This window comes from Carcharodon carcharias, chromosome 7, assembly GCF_017639515.1.
Source record: "Carcharodon carcharias isolate sCarCar2 chromosome 7, sCarCar2.pri, whole genome shotgun sequence".
Classification (NCBI taxonomy): Eukaryota; Metazoa; Chordata; class Chondrichthyes; order Lamniformes; family Lamnidae; genus Carcharodon; species Carcharodon carcharias.
In genome coordinates, this window is record NC_054473.1 from 18,393,879 (window position 1) to 18,416,001 (window position 22,123).

Sequence of the window (22,123 nt, forward strand, 5' to 3'; positions counted from 1 at the left end):
ACAGCAGAGGTTCCTGAGTAGTGATGGGATAGAAAAGCCCATTAGCTCCGCCCCTTACTTTTCCCTATTCCCCCCCCCGCCCCACAAACCCCATCGCTACGCTTTTTGGCCCCCTTGGCCTCTCGCCCCCTCCTCTCCCTGCTCTGCTGTGAGCTGCTCATTGGACAACTAGGCTATTAGAAGACAGTGAGACACTGTAGTCAACATTGACATGCAGATTTCTGAGGTTAATTTGACCATAAATAACTGTGTAGATATGCTGAATATGTAGTGAATGCTCTGTTAATTTCTTGCCAATTTATATAAATCTTTATTTCCCTTAAACAGCTGTCATTTTAAGAAACATTAGCTCCCACACCTCGGTGGAGTCCATCTTAAGTGCTCTTTCTCCATATGCTGCATTATCTCTTTCCAATATTCGGCTGATTAAGGATAAGCAGACCCAACTGAACAGGGGCTTTGCTTTTGTGCAGCTTGCTTCTATTGTGGTGAGTTTTGATTGTTAATCATTTACTTAATACATTAGTGATAAGCCATGTGGTTTTGAGGTTTATGTTTCTTCATCTCCTTATACTGCTCACCTCGAGCTGAGAGAATAGTAGGCATCTACTCGGAGAAATCTGCAAATGCTGAACCGTAGCATATTATAGACACAATACCCCACTGATCTCATTCTTTTGTGATATTTATGAGTTGGATCTTCTGTTTACTATTTTGGTTTTGTTTTTCTGCCTAATTGAGGAATGCCGAAATGAAGAACTGAGCGCTCCCAGATTGGCCCAATGAGTGGTGTAACCAGATAACTGGAGTAAACCACTATTCGTGACATTTTCCATCTCCCATATCGACTGTCCCATGCCCTGTCTGAATAAAATTACCTAAAAATTTAATACCAACCGACAGTTTTAAGTTTGGGCCTATGCACACTAGGGACTGAGCATAATTGATTTTTCACTGTGAGCCTGAGGTTTACTTCCCATTACTATAAAAACAATACGATCTCTGGATCTGAAAGGTGAAAAACCAGTGTACCATGAAGTCAGTCATTATATTTGAATACACATTTCCTAATGGCCTACATTTACCTGTTTTTCGCACTGGCTCTCCTAACCACTGGTGTTGATACTTTGGATGCAAGCATGTGCACTACACGTTTTGTGTATTTTTTCAAAAAAAGCTTTTTGAAAAATGCTTAAGTGAACAAGAATAAGGACAAATTTAATGTCGTCTGTCCAGGCAAGCAACTCTTTTGTCTGGACACTGTCAAACCACTGCATTCCAGAAACTGCGGTTTGTGCTCGTTATAAAGAACTCCTTGTTGTAAAATTATTTAAGCAGGTTCTTCAGCAATGTGACAGCTTGTGCTTGCTCTCTTCTGAATGAATCTCTTTTGCTGAGATCACAGCTTTACTACTTTTGGAGCCCCATTTTCCTGTTGTGCCGTGTTCGCCCTCCCTAAAAAGGCCTATTCTAAATAACTGGATTTGGTGTGCATTTCATTAAGTTGATCCTTTTCGGGATGCATTAAATAGTTACTACTTCCAATTAATGATGGCCACCGTTTAATTTGTGTGAAGTGCTTTGAGCCATTGATTCACTTGTGAATCAATGTGTTGTGTGCAAGGTAATGTAAATTTTCACTCTCAATATAGCCATATGAGGATTGACTTATTGTGCAACAGTGTTTTCTTTGAACAAATAAGAACTTTGGTAGTTTCCAATTGCTTTAGGTTTCTAGAATTAGCCACAAATTATTCAGAGCAACTGGAGGAACCACAGATTTTTTTAACTCGAGCTTCATTATGAACAATACTGCTCACTAAAATCAAATGTATAATTATAGCTGTCAAATGCTATCAACTAATACTGAAATAGGAGTGAACAACTTCTAAACCTTAAAATAATGCCAAGGTAAAAACCAGTAAATCCACCAGAAGGAATGTGGGTGAACTGGAATCTTGGCCATCGAACCACACCCTCAAACCATGGATGTTGCATCTGATGACCCTCTCAATCAAAAGCATCTTTAGTGCAAGTAAATTGACCACTCGCTGTCTTCCTCCCCTTCTGCAATTTACAGGAGGCGTCTCAGCTTCTTCAGATACTGCAGTCCTTACAGCCACCACTGAGCATTGATGGCAAAACTATTGGTGTTGATTTTGCAAAGAGTGCAAGGAAGTAAGTAACTAACCGCTAAAGCTAAACTGATTTTAGTTTTAAGGTTGGCACTGATACCATACTTCACAAGTCTTTACTCAGCTAAACATAAATTTTGGGGTGGAAACCTGTCCTCAAACTGTCAATGTTGCTCTGGACTAGTTATCAGTTTGAGAATCCAGGAAACTGAGTAAGTAAGAAAAGGGTTTGAGACCAACCCTGTAAGTTATCTCTGCCTTGTGCTACCTACTGGAATGATAGACCACGTTATAGCTGCATTCAAGGTGCTGGAGGTATGCAACAATAGCAGTGAAATGAATGATGGACATTGATCTTCCCTACCTCCTGCCTCCTCTTGATCTCTACCTCATGCTTTCCAGTGACTTGCCTTTAGAGAGATCACTGGAAAATTCTATGCCCAGTCTTGTGTGCTACCACTTGTGCAGCAGATTGAGCTGCACTTAACTCCTATAGATAACTTATGCTTGCTTTTTAAAGAAAAACCTTCTGTTAAAATGCAGGTTGGATTAGGGCACAGTTGAGTTTGTTCTTTCTCCTGTCTTTTCTCTCTTCACAGGAAGTTTGTTCAGTACTTTGTTGCCATCACCCAACACTGCAACTGAATAACCTGCATGTGAAAAATTAAAGGTCCTCCAAGCAATCTGATGTATTACACATTCCTGTGCCATTTAGAATTATATTCCATCTTAATGGTCACTTAGTCATACTGTCAAGTAGCTTGGCTGGATAAACTCCAACACTTCACACAATTTTCAGATAGATGACTGGGTTGTCCGTGTTGAATCAGCTATGGAACCTGGATTTGCTGAATACTGGCTTTGGTAAAAATCAAAAATGACTGTGTAGCTTGATCATTTCATTAATGTTCAACTTGCGTTCCTGTTCAGGGACCTCTTCCTTGGTGATGGAAACCGGATCAGTGCCATGACTGTTGCAAGTACAGCTATTGCTGCAGCTCAGTGGTCATCAAGCCAGGTAAAACCTCAAAGCTAAAAGTATACATTTTGCAACACAAAATTATTTTTTTTTTAATTTTCTTCAGTTTCGTTACTAAGGGCATATTGGAAACCGCAAACAATATCACAATACAGTAATATATCATGAAATGGGAATATTATGTTCCATTTTGGTACCAAGTACTGGCTGTTATTAATTAAAGGCTTTCCCACAGCAGGTTGTACCGCAACAGCCCAATATCTGTGACCAAGCACCTGCAAATTGAATCTATGAATGTTTTACTGATTTTAGATTAACAGTGGTGCCTTGAGTACGTATGCCCTTTAGATTTGCGTCCAACAATAAAGTGAAATGGGGGAGTAAATCTCGAGTTGTTTTGCACATTCTGATCGTTTAGTTTGGAGCATTACATTACTTGCAAAATACATAAAGCTGCCCCACACCAGATTGTCTGATATATATGAATATATACCTAGATTGTGTTGCCACACAAAAGCTTGGTAGGAAGGAGTACCAATAAATGTATTGTTCTATGATATGCTTTGTTATTTTTCCAATGTTGAGCAAATCTGTGCACATATATATAATATGGCTGATAATATGTATTTTTCAGTTTCTTTCTCGATTCTTTAAAAGTATTTTCCACTTTTGACTTGTCCAATTTTATGACTTTTCTTTAAGGCTCAGCAGGGTTCAGATCCAGTGGATTACAATTACCTCCCACCGTCTGGACTGGATAGCTATGGTCAACATTATGCACAGGTTGGTAATGGATCCAGGGGCAATAAGTACAGCCTAAAATAAAACTTTGTACCAACCATAGAAATTAGGGAAAGAGAGACATCAGTTACTCCAGGGTCATGTAAGGTGCTCAACTTTGCTGAAATGGCAGAGGGAACATAGACCACTTAGCGCATGCTGCAAAAGTGTGACTGTTTAAAATTGTGCCTCATTAAGCACACATTCAGGAACACAGTTGATATTTCGATTGACCACTAATATGTTAACAGTTGAAATCAAAACCCTTTTCAGGTTAGTTATTTTGCAATATTAGCCCTGGGGGGTAATGAAGTTATTTTAAATTTGGTAACTGACTGCCTTCTGTTTAAGTTGCCTACAGAATCATGGCTTGTGTTTAAATGCTAGGAATGTGAATCAGATAATTGTCCATTTAATCCTTCTAAATCATTCTTTTAACTGTCATAAATTTTAAGTGGTTACTTGTGATGAATCAGTAAAGTTGCAGGATTTGAAGCTGGGATCTGGAAATAATCCAGTATTTCTAATGGCCACTACAAAAATCTTTCTCCCGCCTTTTGCTCAAAAACGAAATCAAGCAAGCCCCTGTTAGCAGTGATTTGCTGTGTAACTGAAGGAGCTTTAAGATTTTGATCTGGGTGTTCTCTTCCAAACACTTGTCACTTGCTTAGCATGTACAGTACCCCCACCCTTTTGAGTTTTTTTGCCTCATCTGAGTAAGGCTGAGGAGGGAGGAATTGAGTGGAGAAATACTACATTAGAGGGATCGGTGATAGGTTGTCTCTAAAGATCACCCATTCAAGTGGTTAGTTACAGAGGCTGTTAGTAGACTTGGAAGCAGGTTGTCTATGCACCCTTTTGGCAGTGTTATGGTACACGAAGCCTATAATGTGGAGAGGGATAACTGGATGGAAAGATAGCTAAATGTATCAGCAATTATTAATATAAATGTTAACTACTGCTGTGGTAGCATCATAAAAAAGTGGTCAACAATTTTTAAACTTTGTATTTAGCTTTTCTTGGTCTTTTCTTTGGAGTCAGCGTTTGTATTGAGATGTGTTCTAATGTACTCAGGTACATTAGGATGCTTGCCATTATCAAAGCTTTCCTAAATTTGATGTAATGTTACAAACCTGCAAGAATTTGAATGTTTCCTGTGCCATAATGTTTACCTATTGCCAGCGTCTTAAAGCAACCAGCCACACACTACATGACTGCTAAGACGTGCATACAATTGATCTTGGTGATACTAATTTTTTTCCTTCCCTATCATGTGCCAAAATGTGCACGCTCCCTTTTTCATAATGCCGTGGCTAAGTCAGAAATTCCTTGCTGTGGGGTGGGGGATGCTTTGTCCCTTGTCCTACCATTCCATGAGAATATGATAGGAAAAACCACGATGATGTGGCATGTCATCCTCCAATAATTATCTTTCTAAACTTGGAAACATTTGCTGAAAATGTAATACAAGCTTAGTTTTCTCTCTGCTAAAAGAATGATTTTAAGCAGTGATATGTAGAGTATAGTCCTACAATAATTATATTCATATCCTCCATGGCTTATATACAGACTTCATGAATTCAACTTCATTTGCAAAAATGCATGTTATGCTGACACTGTTAGAGATACTCTTGAGCTGGGGCCCTATTAAGTGTGAGCTCTGTGCAGCAGATGATATGCTGTCCCTGACCTAGGAAATTTCTTTTTAATTTTTATATAGGCATTTTCTTTGTGTTCAGAGTCAGAGGCATATTAGTGGTGAGGGATTTTTCCACTTTGGATACTTGCTGTTATTAACCTGTCCTGACAAATCATGTTTAATTGGGCCAGCTGCTGAGTTTGTCAGCTTTCCAACTTGTTGCCAGTTTTTCTTGGTTATTTTGTGCTTGGGATCCATACCCACTGGAAGGGGATTATACTGCCCAGACTTGCCTTATTTAACTTTACAGCTAACAGAGATGTTTTCATCCTGCCCTGAAATATAATTTTAACAATGAAAGAAGTGTGCCAACCCACTACAGTGCTCAGTGCCCTTCATTTAGAAATGCCTAATATGCAAAATGCTCCAGATCTCAGTATGATCATTATAATTCATCTCTAGTGAGCTGACTTGCATCAAAAATGGCAGCATTTGCCACTGAAGTGATGTGTGTGGATATGCTGCTCTGTGTGCAGTCAGCATTGCCTGTTCCCAGCGTTGATGAAAGTTAAAATGAGTAGTCCACGGGGTCCTGATGTTCTGAACTGCAAAAGCAAAGCTTGAGTAGTTTATTATGGGCCTCAGTCCTGGGACATGCTATGATCTTGAAACTGGCTGTGTACTTGTTCTTTATGATGTATACAATATAGTGTTACTGGACATCGGTATTTTCAAGAAGTCTCAACACTTAAATCAGAATAAGTTTTGCCAAAAGTGGGTCTGGGTGATAATGCAGTTATTCGGAGAAAACTAGGCACTTCCATGCCAAAAAGAAAGAGCAATGATTTAAGGAGTCGATTTTATGGGCTTTGTTGCCAGTTACAGAGCAACACTGACAAAAACCTGGGAACAGGTTGTTGCCCTGTCTTCTCATCCAAGAAATGTTGCTGTCAAAGGTCTCCATGAAAAGGAGAAGGGAAGAGGGAAAGAAAGACTCAAATTCCTATCTGTACCACAATAGTTTAAGTTTTATTTCACTGGGAATCGAAGGAAGGTGCCTTGTATGTATTTTATATACGAATATTCTAAAGTGCAGTCTTAATTAGAGTTCTTCTATGTGCACCACACTAACTATGAAATGTGTGCAATCGGCACAGTACTCGCAGGAATACCAGTACTTTCAACAAGGCTCTGTGGACCCCAGTCAACAACCACCTGTCACATACCAGGCAGCAGCTACTCTCACAGGTAGGGGTCAGCGTTCTCTTTCAGAATGAAAGACTGAATTGAGAGGTTGGTGCAATGTTATTCCTTTACTAAACCATTACATCAGGTTTAGCCAAAGAAGAAATTACACAAGTGTTGGTAATTTTGAGTCCTGAGAAATGCATAATGATTTCGGGTTTTCTGTAAACTGCAGGTTAAAAATAGCCAACTTGACAGTCTCTGTTCACCTACAGCTGTTGAAACTTATCTAAATGTCAACACAAACCTATTTAACAAAATTTACTTTAAGCTACTATATTGGTATGTTTGGTAATGGAGCAGTGAAGCATTCCAATACCATTATGTACTCGCTACACAATCTGGTTTGTGTTTACACATTTTTGAAGCTGCCTTCAACAAACATGCATGTGTGTGTAATTTATTTTCTATTATGTTGCTAATAGCAGCAGGGTCACTAGGATTTTGGAAAACCTAATTTTTTATGTTTGTAATTGTTGTATTGTGTCCACTTATACTGTAGAAAAACACCCCAGGAGAACAACTGGAGAGTATATAGTGTGCAGTATGTGTCTGTAGAGAGCATTTTGATCCATGTAACAGCAGATGAAGTATACAGCATATATGAAAAGTATATTTAACATTATTAAAGCATGGTAGCTCAGGAACACCATAGGATATATGAATTATAATACCCTGGGTTAGTAACTTTCAGTAACTGCAGTTTTGAGCCATCCTTTTATAATAATCCTGTTTCTAAATCAAATTTAGGATTGTGTTGGTTGTTTTAATTGTTTGGTTCATAGAGGCTAGTGATATTGGCCAATAACAGTGCTTAGTCCTTGCACTTTTAAACCTGGGTACATTGCAGTGCTGTACATTGAACTGTTTTGAGCCATTGGAATGCTACATAGTTGGAAATGTTTCGATTTCAATTGATGTGAACTGGTTAGATGTGCAAGATTTGAATATAGTGCAAGTTGATTGGCAAGGGCTTTCCAGTTTCAGAATTCTACACTTAGAACATAAGAAATAGGAGGGAGTAGTTTGTGTGGCTTTGTGTGTAGTTGAGGTTGACTGCAGAAATGTATGGTCGATTAAGTTAAATTTGACATTCTAATTGCTCCCCCTTTCTGTTGCTTTCCCAACATTCAAAAAGAAACAAATGTTCAGTGACTGATTTCTGCATAGTGGCACTGTAAAATCTTAAATAATTTAAAGGGATTTATGTATTCCGTAGCTGATTCCTAGTTGAAACAATGTTCCAGCCTGGGTGTTTATTAAAAGCATTTGGTTAGTGACAGTAGTGAGTTGCTATTTTTGTTGCTGCACAGCATCTGTGAGACAACTATTAGGGAAAATTATAGGAGTAATAGTCTTGATGCATTCTTGCTTTCCATGAATCAAAGCTAAGCAACAGAAGGAATATTGGATGGGATACGGGATGAAAGTTCTAAAATGGTTAACTGCATATGTAATCAAGGTCTGTTTTTTAAGTATCAAAAATATGCTGCTTTTAATTCAACAAGCTCAAGTATTTTATGTCAAGCTGATGTTTTCATGTTTTAATCTGTATTACACAATGTAATATGTTAGCTTGAAGTTAAGAAAAACCTTGTTTTTTGTGCAGGTCCTGCTGTTAGTACTTCTACAAACACACCTGTGTCACAGGTTCAGGTATATTCAAGAGGTGCACAAAGCTACCAGCAAAATACTCAGGTAAGATAATTTTAGCTGGGAAGTGAAGTTTTTCTTCAAAAAGTTGCTTTGTCCCTACCTCTGCTGTTCCACCTTCATGGTAAAAATAGACTTTAGCATTATGTTAAGAACTTGAAAGGACCTTTCAAAGGCTCTGACATCAAAGATGTTTCTCCAGCTTGGGTAATGGGAAAGCCATATGTATGCATTGCTCCTAGTGTTTGCAACTGTCTTACCTCTTATCCTAATTACAATACTTCAGGCATTTGGATCAGTGGTTCTGCTGTTAACATATAGGAATTAACTTTAGGGAGCAGTGCACAGAACATTGCTCTCCCACGACCCACACTGAACAAGCATTTTATGTAAACATTTCTTGAAATATTGTTGTTTCTTTTTCCTACATCCCCTTCCAGAAAATAAAGATTGTTGAAGACTTTTTCTTTAACATAATCTCCAGTTTTTTTTTCTATTCTGTGCATTGCTTAAATGTTCTTGAATCAGTGATTCTCTGTCCCTTTCTTGGATCTCTGCACTGAGACTATCAGCATTTTTATTCTTCACTCATTGTTTGCGAAAATGATTTTTTATCACCTTTCCCCTATATAGGGCTGAAGTAGTGGATTGGAAATGGACCCAGGTGCCTCACCATATTCCCTGATCCCTAATGCCCTGAAATATCCTATTGCATTTTGATCTGTTAACATGTTTTGTAAATAATATTTTGAACTGGGTGCCTATTAAAGGAATGCTTGAAATGCGAAGTTTACTAAAGTTACAGATTTATTTTGTACTCAGCAGGCAGATGCTGGACAACCATCAACGCCTGCCAGTCAACAGGCTACAGATCCAGGTGCTGCTGCTTCGGAGACCAAACTCCGTAAGTAAACAATTAAAAGTATTTTATTTTTAAATAACAATGCCCATACGCAACTCCGCAATTCCGGATGTGCTTTTGGATATTGTCAATTAGTTAACACTCTGAAGTCCAGTAAGTCGAGGCCCTTATACACAACTTTTTGAGAAGTGTCATGGATCCTATCCCTAAATGTATTTACGCCTGTTCTACAGCGGCACCTGATGTTTCCAGTTACCAGTACGATGATTCATCTGGCTTTTACTATGATCAACAGACTGGACTTTACTATGATCCCAACTCTCAGGTAAAAGCTCTCTTCATTGAAACTGTTAAATGTTAATATGTTTCCTTCATATGAAAGAAAGGAAGGATTTTCATTTAAACAGTGCTTTTTGAATAAACAGGTTGGCCCAAAGCATTTCACACAGCTACTTTCACAGTGTAGTCATTGCAGTAATTAGAAGCAAATGCAGCAGCCAATTTTCACACAGGCCCTAGAAATATCAGAGATAAGTAACCAAATAATCTGCTTTAGTGGTGTTGATTGAGAAATAGCTCATTTTCCAGGATACTGAGAGAACGTAAGACAATCTGCAAAGAGGAGTAATTAAAATTTATGTCCACCTAGTTAAACATTTCATCCAAATGACATCTCCAATAATACAGCACTTCTTCAATACTCTGTTAAAGTGCACCCTAGAGTATGTGCTCAAGTCTTTGGAGTGGGGCTTGAGCCATGGCTGACCTTTCGAAATATCATATACAAAATGTTTTGTGACAGTGTGGTTAAAATAATCTTCCCTCAGTCTAATGGTGATGCACTGTCACCTTTTCAATACCTTATTTGTTATAAATACTTCTATAATGGGGAAGAAAGCATATAAAAGGCCTGTGATCAGTGATTTATTGGATGTCACCTATGCTGGAAGACCCAGGAACAGAAAACTGTATAGAGCACAAGAGAATCTCTTTCAACCTTTCTACAGTGTCGTTTCTTGATTATTTCTCTCAGAAAAAAATCACTCCTTCCCTAACTTGCTTCACACTCTCTGGTCCTAGATGACAGACTTCTCCTATTATTGTTTCAAAAGCAATCACTGGAAGGTGCTTGAGAGCAGCACCAGATGCTGATAGATTTTGGAGTTGCACTAACTTTTTATTGCCTTGTTTCAGTACTACTACAATACACAAACTCAACAATATTTGTACTGGGATGGAGCAAAGCAGAAGTACCTACCTGCATCAGAATATACTGCACAGCAGAATGCTGCTGCTAGTGCAGCTAATAAAGATGGTAAAGAGAAGAAAGAGAAACCAAAGAGCAAAACTGCGCAACAGGTATAAAAAAAAAAGTTGCAGATATCCCTAATGTGCAAAACAATATTTAAAACTTTTCAAATCTACCATTGGATATATTCTGAATTATGTTACTGGTGATTCCATGTTACTCTCAAAAGCAAGTTTTCTTTTCATATCCAATATCTAAATCTGCAGTTGGTAATATTGGGACCCCTTGTGACATGGGTAGGGTGCTGTGATCGTGTAAATCTCTAATCTTCAGAAATAGAAACTGAAGAACGCTTAGATGTGCTACTTTATTTTAGGGCCAAGAGAGTGCAGTTCTGGCAATTGCATTTTAATTTAGGCCCCCCCCCCCCCATCACCACCACTGTCTTTTAAATAAAAGGTAAATAAAATGAACCATGTCATCCTGTCTTGGTGAGCTAGATAAATATATTTGCTTTTGGTATCAGATCAGACTTAGACTTGGCCTGTTCTTTTTTTAAAGATAAACTCCCTTGGGCTTGATTTGCCCCTCTCTCAGTAGACTTAACCAACTTTCTCCAATCTTGTGTATCTTGGTCCTTTTGTTCAGTGTGTAAAGCAAGTCGGGTAGCGGGAGCTTGAGTTTCTGAATCTGAAATGAGTTAACAGACTTACTTGTCCCATGTTGTTCTAGAGAACTGTTCCAATGACTAGCTTATTAGCATCCCAGTTTCCTCTTTTCCTTAGCAGCTTCAGCATTTCCTTGTTTAAAAGCATCCAAAGGAGGCTAAATCTTTATGAATTAACTCATAAAGTTCCTGAACATATCAGGAACATGCACATGAAATGTTGAATTAGCCAGTGATCTCCGATTGCGACAAACTCCAGCTTTGGATCTCTTTTCCCTAAAATTGACAAGAGCTAGTCGACATCACATCCGCTTTGTGGTGCAGATGCATTCACCAAATTGACAGGCGCTTCAATATGTTTTTTTCACTGCCCCATTGCCTTTTGCTGAAATGGAGAGTTTCTGTTGGAAAGAGGAAGTGCGAGAACAAAAGTAAATATGAGCCTATTGCCCAGCACTCTTAATGGATCAGTTCAGTGCACACTGAGTTCACGTGCTAATTCTTTTGCCTATTGCTGTCCCGTTTTATGCATGTTTCAGTTCAATATGCTGCTTTTTGTTGTGTTGCTGCTGAAGAGAGATGCTAATTTAATAATGCCTTTTCAGATTGCCAAAGACATGGAACGGTGGGCTAAGAGTTTAAACAAACAGAAAGAAAATTTCAAAACCAGCTTCCAGCCCATTGGAGGGCTTAGAGAGGATGAGCGGAAAGAGTCTGCAGCGGCAGATGCTGGCTTTGCATTGTTTGAGAAAAAGGTGCGAACTTTATTTGACTTTTGAAGTGTGTACTTAATGTTCTGTAGAACTTGAACAGAAGTATATGTCACTTGCTATAACAAATGTTCCGTTGTCCTATATACAGCAGGGTACTTCAGCAGACAGATCACCAACAACGGTCGAAGTCCTGAGGAGGTCGTCTGCTCCTGATGATGAGGACTATATGCTGAAGGTTAGGCTATGTAGACTTCTTGTAGTGTTGGGATTGAGCTCCAAAAGCTGCAATTGGCTTCTAGCTTTTGCAGCATCTGTTTTTAGTGACCGTTTTGTTTTCATGTGAAACTTCAGACATAGTCTGTATTGGAAATTAGTTGAATCTGATCATTGTGAGGATATGGAAGAAAATATCTGTTCCAGTAGGGCAACTGTACCGGTATTCAGTATCAAAGTGTAGCATTGCTGATTATTTTAAGGTTTTCTTTCTGAGGGGGTAGAAATTTCATTAGAGTACACTAATTCTGAAACCTCTATTAAGCCAAATGCATTTTTTTAACTGGCAAAGTATTATGCATTCAAGTGCACATGATCTTAAAGTAGGGCAGTTGAAGTTAGCCTCTTGTGATTGGATCCCAGCACAATAGTGGAAGCCAGGGTTTTTAACATGGAATCAGATGTGCCTAGGACTGAATTACAGTCTTGAGTGGTTCAGAATAGAGCTATTTCGAGGAGCAAATTGTCTTGATTCCTTTCATGTACACTTAATTGATTGGAAGGTTTTTTTGCTCTTTATGGCGAATGGTATGTCAGACACTAACCATCGCAGGTTTTAATGATATCCGCTCTGATAAAATTGCAAATGATTTGAATGATAATTAAATGTTGATTTATTACAACATATCTATGTACTATAAAATAACAACAGAAGATGTTAAACTGCAGTAAATTATTTGAGCACTTTTGCCTGTGAACTACATTTACAAGGATCTTGTGCAGTACTTTCCTCTCTTGTATTTGGTGCATCAACAAACTTTTTGCTTCTGGTTTAATTCAGAGGAAAGCAAGCCCACAGCAAGGTCTTGTGGCAGCTTACAGTGGAGAAAGTGATACTGAAGAAGAACAGGAAAAGACTGAGGATGGAGAGGAGAAACTGACAGATTGGAAGAAAATGGCCTGCCTTTTGTGTAGGAGACAGTTTCCCAGTAAAGAGACACTTATCAGACATCAGCAACTCTCTGAACTGCACAAGGTATAATAGCTCTTTCAAAGAAAAATTGAGTGCGTGTGTTAGATATTTCAAAAGTATCAGCTCGAATTATTGCTTTTGTTTTTTTTTTCCTTCCTACCAAAAAAAGCAAAATCTGGAGATTCACAGAAGGGCAAAAATGACAGATACAGAACTTGAAGCTTTAGAGAAGACTGAACGAGAGGTATGATCACCTGTTGTCACAGACTTGAAAAGCACAGTTTATAGTATTCTCTTGTAAGTAATTTAATGTTGCTGAATATTAACTTTTTCCATAGATGAAGTACAGAGATAGGGCAGCAGAAAGGAGAGAGAAGTATGGAATCCCAGAGCCACCAGAACCCAAGAGGAAGAAGTTCTTCGCACCTCAAGTTGTGTAAGAAATGATTTTTTCCCTTTATATATGTCATTTTGTTTCCTTTGCATGTCTCCTGTGTTACATATATCAATTCCAGAGTGACATGGTGGTGACTTGGTTTAGTATTTGGCCAAAATACTTTTCTACAAACCGCTGGACAAAGAGGATAACTTCTAGAGGCTTTAATTGTCTTCCCCAACCCACCACCACTCCCCATCTTATGGTCCCCAGACCAAAAATAAATCTCCATGTATTTCAGGAGGTACCACTCCCAGCCTTCAATCTTGAGGGGTTATGAAACACAGTTCTCCCACCACGCCATCTCCTGACTTCTATTATTTATGCAGTTAAGAGTCACCCACATGCTGTTTTGGTTTGGAGTCACATGTAGGCCAGACCAGGTGAGGATAGCATTAATGAACCAGATGGGTTTTTACAATGGTTTCATGGTCATCATTAGACTTTTAATTCCAGATTTTTATTACCATGGCAGGATTCGAACCCTGGTCCCCAGAGCATTAACCTGGGTTTCTGGATTATTAGTTCAGCAACAATATGGCACCACCTCCCTGTAGATCATCTCAGTTACACTTTTGAGGTCCCCACTGTTTCATCATAGATGGGGAATGTGATGCCATGGGAATCAAACCTGCATCATAATTGCTGTGGCACTTAGTGTTGGTACACTAACATGCTGCACAACTGTACTGCTGCCTTTTTCTGTATTTTTATTCTTCCTTCATTGTGGGGAATTGATTCCTGAGCTGCCCTCATGCCAAATTCAAAAAGGCAGTATTAACATAGGAGGAGTTGTTGACCATTGATACTTGACTATTGACACTTTAATCGTTTCTCAAAATAAGTAGCAGTATTAACAGATGAATGAAGTTCTCTTCCCCTACAAGCGTCTCCATCCTTTTGCAGTGATTTTGAGCAGCCGACTAAAGATGGCATTGGTAGTGATAATATTGGAAGCCGAATGTTACAAGCCATGGGTTGGAAAGAAGGTTCAGGACTCGGTCGAAACCAACAAGGCATTACTGCTCCAATTGAGGTATGTCAGTCAGCTGTTACTGGATAGTCCCCAGTGGGAATTTGAACTTCAACGGAATGTACTACTAGGACACCGGAGCCACTTGAGTCCTGGGTATTTATTTGTCACAAATAATTTTGTAAAATACACTCTAGGGTGGGAGGGGAGTCACAGTTGTAGAATCCCAATCATTCAAAGTGACCCTTGAGGTCTTACAGGTTCTTGGATTCAGAGGTGAAAGCGTTGGGGAACTGGTAGGATGAAGGTTTGTGGATATTCTTCACGTGACTAGCTGCCAATCTTGAATGTGATTGGAGGAGAAAACAGTGAAGGCATGTGAGCCGGTCATATTTTGCAAGGCCATTTCTCACCACTTGTCTGCAGCTGTCCTGCTGTGCTTTCTGGTTGGCTTGCTGTACAGGCAAAGATCTGTACATGAGCTGCTCTTCCATTGGGGGCTGGTTGATTGTTGGGAAAGCACGTAAGTGACATGAGCATAATTAAAATGTTAAAAATGTAGCTATTCTGTACTTAATACAAGAAGTTCTTGCATTCTTTCAGGTATCGGCAGAGAATATAAACTTGCATTCATCTTGAGCTACTCAGTACTAAAAGAGTGATTTTGATCCTTTTTCACAGGCACAGTTGAGAATGAAAGGAGCTGGACTTGGAACACGTGGAAGTTCCTATGGTGTCAACACTGCAGATACCTATAAAGATGCTGTTCGAAAAGCTATGTTCGCCAGATTCTCAGAAATGGAATAATATTTCTTCTGTTGTAAATATTGTAAATAATGTTACAATGATTGTTTTGTTGTGCCAAGAAAGAATGTGCGTCACCTTTTTTCACTTTTCCTGCTTTGGTTAAATTTGTAAGTTGGTAACAATAACTACATTTTAGTCTTTTAAATTATGACCTTGTAAAACTGGAGGTTATGGTGGGCATGTGATACAAGCAAAAGATTTGTGTGGATTTTGCTACAAAGCCAGCAACATGTACATTCTGTATTATAGTCGCCACCCTTTGTACAGACTCTGGGGTAGGAATTGCAAACCAGATTATTTTGAACCATTGTTCTTTTCTCTCTTCCCTAAATAAACAAACTTCTCGGTGCTAATAAATGTAGATTATTTTAAATTATGGACATGAGAGCAGTAGAAAATCACAAGGAAATTGATTTCTTGGTTCAAATGACATTTAGTTGACTTAAGTAACCTGCTGAATGTATGGTCAAAGGAGTAAGAAGAGACCTAGAAAAGTAAAGTCGCAGACCTGAAATGTAAAATCTTTCTACACTAGCAAAATACAATCAGAGGACAACTGAACACAAAGCGGTGAGCTGGGTTCAAACTGAAGATGAGCACAAGATAATATGATTACTTTCTCCCAACTATCAGGAAGACATAAGCAACCTTAAAAAAAGAGTAATCCAAGTAAAATCAGTAATTTCTATGAAGAATATGGAAGTCATAAGCTAAAGAGGTTCAAAACAAACCAACATATGTATGGTAGTATGATTTCCCAAAGCCCTGAGATATGAGACAAGAGAATGAGGGAATTGAAGATTGAGGGAGGTCACTGATTTGGTACCAAGCTGGCCTGTTCCCATTTGCTAAAATGTGTTTCCAATTTACTTGAATTTGGAAACATGATCCAAATCTAAATGCTACTAAACCGGCAGCAGTGGCTGCTGATTCTACGAAGGCAACCCAGGAACTGGAATTTACTAGAGAAAACCTTTTGTGCATGAAACAGTGGCAGATGAAATTTAGTTTGTGTGAAGTGCAGCATGTTTTTTTTTTAAAACGGGTGATGCAAGTGTTCTATACATTGGAGCAAAGAATGGAAGCTGCAAATGTAGGAATCTTGGCAGACTTGGCTTCAAATGAATCCAGCTGCTGCAAATTGACTAAGCTAATGGAAAGCTGGTTTATATAGCTTAAATAGTAGAATGGAATTCAGAGGGACAAAAGCAAAATGCTGGAAATTAGAAATTAAAGCAATGTTGGAAACACATACCAGGCATGGGCAGCATGTGTAGAGTAAGAAGCAATTTATCCAGTCAGCCTTCAGAACTGGATGAAGTTAGAGAATTGACTCTTTATAAGCAAATACAGAGGCAGGATAAAATAAGAGGGTGGGTGGTTGGTGGAGGAAAGAGCAAAAGGTGAGAAGATCTCAATTAGAGTGGAAAACGGTGAGTGATGGAGCGGGGTGAGAATTAAAATGGTAAGCATCTAGGTTTCACAGGGTTATGCTTGCAGACTAAAAAAAGCTGTTCATTAAAACGATAACTCATTCAGCATTTAGTGTCCCCGGCGGTGAAGCAGGTACAGTACTAACTTGAAAGAACTAAGTAAATCACGTTTAAGTATTTGGGTTGCTGGACAGTGGGAAGGAAGGTGAAAAGGTAGGGGGTGACTGGCTCTATTTGGACTTGAATGGGAAGTGTACTAGGTGATAGAGTGGACTACGGTGTTGAGGAGGGGACGGTCCTTTCTGAATACTGAGAGGGATGGGGAAGTTGTGTTTGGGGCATCGCCCTGAAAGTACCACAGGATGATCCGTTGAATGTGGAAAGTAATGACAAGGGAGACTTTATCTGGGTTGTGGGAGGGAGGCGAAAGGTTAAGGGCTGAAGTGTGGGAAATGGAATGGACACGGTTGAATACTCTCAATCACAATACTCTGTTGTAGACGATATTAAAAGATATTGGAAGCACAGGTGTGGAAGATGGCATAGTTAAAACAGGCAATGGGTTCAGACAAAGTCATACTCGAACTATAATGTTCCCATCAGAATATTTTACTGTTTGGTTACTGAGACACATGGGAAATGTTCAAGCCCTGGAACCAGTTCAGAAGCATCATGCAATTGTTCGAATGAAGATTGAGCTAGGACACAATAATGGAGAATCTTCAAAGCAAGCTGATCTTGTGGAGGGATAAAAGGTAGTAAACAGCATCAAAAAGTTAAATCTGGAAAATAACTTCAAAATAATCTGATTTGGGAAAGGGTGCAGGTGATAGTTTGAAGTTTCAAAATGATGGACTCCAGAAATGAGTGGACTTGTGGATGACATGGAAGCAAAATCTTTAGAATAATTTAAGCAATGGAATGCTGTAACAAGAGGGAAACTTTACCATTTATGTGGATCAGTTAACATTTTTTTAAAAAGTGCCTTTTTCTTATCTGCCTTCATTAGGATTCCCTCTAACATATTGTCTTTCAAATCACAGTGCAGTAGAGGCCCTTCGGCCCGTCGAGTCTGCAACGACACGAGAAACACCTGACCTACCTAATCCCATTCACCAGCAATTGGCCCATACCTTGAATGTTATGACGTGCCAAGTGCTCATCCAGATACTTTTTAAAGGATGTGAGGCAACCCACCTCCACCATCCTCTCAGGCAGCGCATTCCAGACCATCACCACTCTCTGGGTAAAAAAGTTTTTCCTCACATCCCCCTTAAACCTCCTGCCCCTCAGCTTGAACTTGTGTCCCCTTGTGACTGACCCTTCAACTAAGGGGAACAGCTGCTCCCTATCCAACCTGTCCATGCCCCTCAATCTTGTACACCTTGATCAGGTCGCCCCTCAGTCTTCTCTGCTGCAACAAAAACAACCCAAGTCTATCCAACCTCTCTTCATAACCTAAATGTTTCGTCCCAGGCAACTTCCTGGTGAATTTCCTCTGCAACCCCTCCAGTGCAATCACATCATTCCTATAATGTGGCGACCAGAACTGCACACACTACTCCAGCTGTGGGCTCACCAAGGTTCTATATAACTCCCAACATGACCTCCCTACTTTTGTAATCTATGCCTTGATTGATAAAGACCTTTTTCACAACCCCACTAACATGCTCCTTGGCCTTCAGAGATCTCTGGACACACGCCAAGGTCCCTTTGTTGCTCAGAACTTCCTAGTGCCATGCCATACATTGAATACTTCCTTGTCAAATTACTCCTTCCAAAGTATCACCTCTCAATTTTCAGGATTAAATTCCATCTGCCACTTATCTGCCCATTTGACCATCCCGTCTATATCTTCCTGTAGCCCAAGACACTCAACCTCACTGTTAACCACTCGGCCAATCTTTATGACATCTGCAAACTTACTAATCCTACCCCCCAAATAGTCATCTATGTCGTTTATATAAATGACATAATAGGGGACCGAGTACAGATCCCTGTGGTATGCCACTGGACACTGGCTTCCAGTCACTAAAGCATCCTTCTGTCAACACCCTCTGCCTCCTACAACTAAGCCAATTTTGAATCCACCTTATCAAATTACTCTGTATCCCATGTGCCTTTTCCTTCTTTGTAAGTCTCCCATGTGGGACCTTGTCAATGGCTTTGCTGAAATTCATATAAACTACATCAACTGCACTACCCTCATCTACACACCTGGTACCTCCTCAAGAAATTCAATCGAATTTGTTAGGCATGACCTCCCTCTGACAAAGCCATGCTGAACATCCCTGATCAAACCTTGCCTCTCCAAGTGGAGATAAGATACTCTCCTTCAGAAATTTCTCCAATAGTTTCCCTACCACTGACGTGAGACTCACTGGCCTGTAGTTCCCTGGCTTATCTCTACAACCCTTCTTAAATAGCAGAGCCACATTAGCTGTTCATGAAATGTTCATTCTGTTCAGATGTGTGAAAGATCTCGTGGCACTATTTGGAGAGGAACAGTGGCATTGTATTTGGTGTCCTGACCAATAGTTAAGTCTCCACAACATCTCAAAGCAGACCTGGTAGCATCTCTGGAGAGAGAGAAACAAAGTTAATGTTTAAAGTTTGTGATATTTGATTCAGCGTTTTTTGTTATTTCAGATTTTCAGCATCAACAGTAGGCTAGCAGATCAGCTAGTCATTGCTGTTTATGGGAGCTTGTATGCAGATTGGCACTACATTTCCTATGTTAACAGTAACCACTGGCTGTAAAGCGCTGTGGGAGATCCTGAGGTCATGAAAGATGCTATATAAATGCAACTTATTTTTACTGCATTTAAAGATAAATGGTCTCTGGACTAGGCTTGTGCACCTGTCAGTGGTAGTTTAGAGAATGACAGATTACCTGACTGCCCCCTGGCCAGGAAAATGAATGATGTGGACTATAAAATAGCAGTAACTTTAAGGGGAATAAAATCTCTTTATTCATCAAAACGAACAACTTTATGTAATGGATCCTAGTGATTTGAGAGGGCAATTGGGTTAGAGTGCAAAATGTGTAATGGGGAAAAGCAATTGGATTGAAAAAAAAAATCAATGCTGAAGTAACATCTGTAGAGTGCATTAAAAGCCTTTGAAAAGTCACTGAATCAATTTGTATTCAAGTTACCCATTAAAGTTATAAATTTGTATCATAAGGAATTTTTGCAGTTCTGAGTTGATGCCACTATCTTGAACTCAGCTGTGCCATGTGCTGAGAAGAAACTGGTACTACATATCAGGAAATGAAATTAGAAAATGAGACACCCTGAGCTATTCCAAAGTTTCCAGTTATAGAATGGCAGTGGATGACACTTGTCCTCAGTTGCAATCTAGCTTATAGCATGGCGGGGTTACTCGGAATAAAAAGAACAGCTGGTAAGACTTTCAGACCTTTGACCCAAAAATTGTATAACAACACCATTGCATTAGGGAATTCACTGTTGCATTTTGGAGGATGCAATTGTCTCAATTTGTTCCTTGCTCCTTGATTAGCATAATTTGGCCCTCTAGACTGTAAATATTTTGACAAAATAATATAGATGTTCTTTCTCTCAATTCTCACGTTTCTGACTGTAATTGCACATTTGTTGACACAGTGTGGGCCTGAATACAGAACTGAGAACATGACCTTAAGAATATTTAGGAACTAGAATAGTCAATTTGCTCTAACTAGCACCTCTCTCTTTACGGGCTGACCTTCCCTGTCTGCCTTCTTGCTATATCTTTCTGGGCCCACAACGAATGATCTCATACTTGTCCACATTGAACTTTATTTGCCTATGTCTCTTTGCAACTTTCTGCCCCCATCATCATTATTTACTATCCCTCCAAACAGTGTCATCTGCAAATTTAGATATATAGCTCTCTGCTCCTTCATTTAAGTAATTAATAAATATGATTGAAATGATGAGGCCCTAAAACAGATCCCTGGTGAACACTGCTTGTCACATTCCATCAATGTACCCTTTATCTCTGTTCTCTCCTACCTCCCAAGCAATTTGCAGCTCAAGTTTAAAAAGCCAGTTCCAATTCCATACCTTACCATTTTTGCTAATGTGTGGAATCTTATCAAATACCTTGTGGAAGTATGTGTCGATAACATTAATAGAAACTCCCTTATCTACATTATTAGTGTCCTCCTCCAAAAACTAATTCAGTCAGACTCATGGGATGTGATCCTGACTCAGCAAGCATAGTACTTCTGCTATAAGTTCCCCCAGGACCACTTGGCTCCAGAACTCATTCTGGTCTTGGTCAAATTTGATTCCAGAGGTAAGATGAGAGTGACTGACCTAACATCAAAACAGCATTTCATCCAGTGTGACATCAAGGAGCCCTAGTAAAGTTGAAGGAAATGGGAATTGAGAGGGTTGGGGGGTGTGGTGTGGGAGGACACTCCATTGGCTGGAGTCAAATCTTGCACAAAGATGGTTGTGGATATGGAATTTCAATCAACTTAGCCTCAGGATGTCACTCCAGAGGTTCCCCAGGGTGGTGTTCTAGGCTCAACTTTTTTTCAGCTGCTTCATTGGTGATGATCTCTCCATCATAAAGTCGGAAGAGAGTATATTTGCTGATGAGTGCATAATCAGTTCTACTCATAACACCTCACATAATGAAGCAGTCTGCCCACATGCAGCAAGACCTGGACAACATTCTGGCTTGGCGTGATAAGTAGCAAGTAACATTCATGTCACATGAATACCAGGCAAAGACCACCTCCCCATTTAATAGCATTGCCATTGCTGAATTCCCCTTGCCTGGGGATTACCAGTGATCAGGAACTTACCTGGACCAGTCATATAAATATTGTGGCTGCAAGAACAGATTGGAGGCTGGGAATTCTGCAGTGAGAAAGTCACCTCCTGAATCCCCAAAACCCTGTGCACCATCCATAAAGCAGAAGTCAGGAGTTTGATTAAATACTCTCATGCTTGCCTGAATGAATGCAGCTCAAGAAGCTCAACATCATCTAGAAAAAAGTAGCTCTCTTGATTGGCACCCCATCCACACGTTAAACATCCACCCTCTCCGCCATCAACACACAGTTGCAGCAGTGTGTACCATCTACAAGATGTACCACAGCAACTCACCAAATCTCCATCGACAGTGAGTTCCAAACCCACGACCTTTACCACCTAGGTAAACAAGGGCAGCGGATAGATGGGAACACCCACACCTGCAAGTTCCCCTGCAAGCCACACACCATCCTGACTTGGAACTATATCACCATTCCTTCACTATCGCTGGATCAAAATCGTGGAACTCCCTCCAACAGCACTATGGCTGTACCTACAAAGTGGTCCAAGAAGGTGAATCACCACCACCTTCTCAAG

The 22,123-nt window shown here is 39.7% G+C and overlaps 1 protein-coding gene across 7 annotated transcripts in view; it reads left to right on the top strand.

Annotated features, from left to right (window-relative positions):
* rbm5 (RNA binding motif protein 5) overlaps nucleotides 1-15,677 on the top strand; it is a 41,121-nt gene extending 25,444 nt beyond the window's left edge. For 5 of the 7 annotated variants that reach the window (XM_041190740.1, XM_041190739.1, XM_041190743.1 and 2 more), the window contains 16 exons: nucleotides 328-488; nucleotides 2,081-2,178; nucleotides 3,066-3,153; nucleotides 3,817-3,897; nucleotides 6,691-6,781; nucleotides 8,388-8,476; nucleotides 9,254-9,335; nucleotides 9,527-9,618; nucleotides 10,488-10,652; nucleotides 11,815-11,964; nucleotides 12,071-12,157; nucleotides 12,977-13,171; nucleotides 13,278-13,352; nucleotides 13,447-13,544; nucleotides 14,451-14,580; nucleotides 15,199-15,677. In XM_041190740.1, the coding sequence (XP_041046674.1) occupies nucleotides 328-488; nucleotides 2,081-2,178; nucleotides 3,066-3,153; nucleotides 3,817-3,897; nucleotides 6,691-6,781; nucleotides 8,388-8,476; nucleotides 9,254-9,335; nucleotides 9,527-9,618; nucleotides 10,488-10,652; nucleotides 11,815-11,964; nucleotides 12,071-12,157; nucleotides 12,977-13,171; nucleotides 13,278-13,352; nucleotides 13,447-13,544; nucleotides 14,451-14,580; nucleotides 15,199-15,324 (1,808 nt within the window). In that variant the 3' untranslated portion in view covers nucleotides 15,325-15,677. The remainder of the gene's footprint in view (nucleotides 1-327; nucleotides 489-2,080; nucleotides 2,179-3,065; nucleotides 3,154-3,816; nucleotides 3,898-6,690; nucleotides 6,782-8,387; nucleotides 8,477-9,253; nucleotides 9,336-9,526; nucleotides 9,619-10,487; nucleotides 10,653-11,814; nucleotides 11,965-12,070; nucleotides 12,158-12,976; nucleotides 13,172-13,277; nucleotides 13,353-13,446; nucleotides 13,545-14,450; nucleotides 14,581-15,198) is intronic. The other 2 variants (XM_041190742.1, XM_041190741.1) reach the window with 2 other exon arrangements.
* The last annotated feature ends 6,446 nt before the right edge of the window (nucleotides 15,678-22,123 follow it).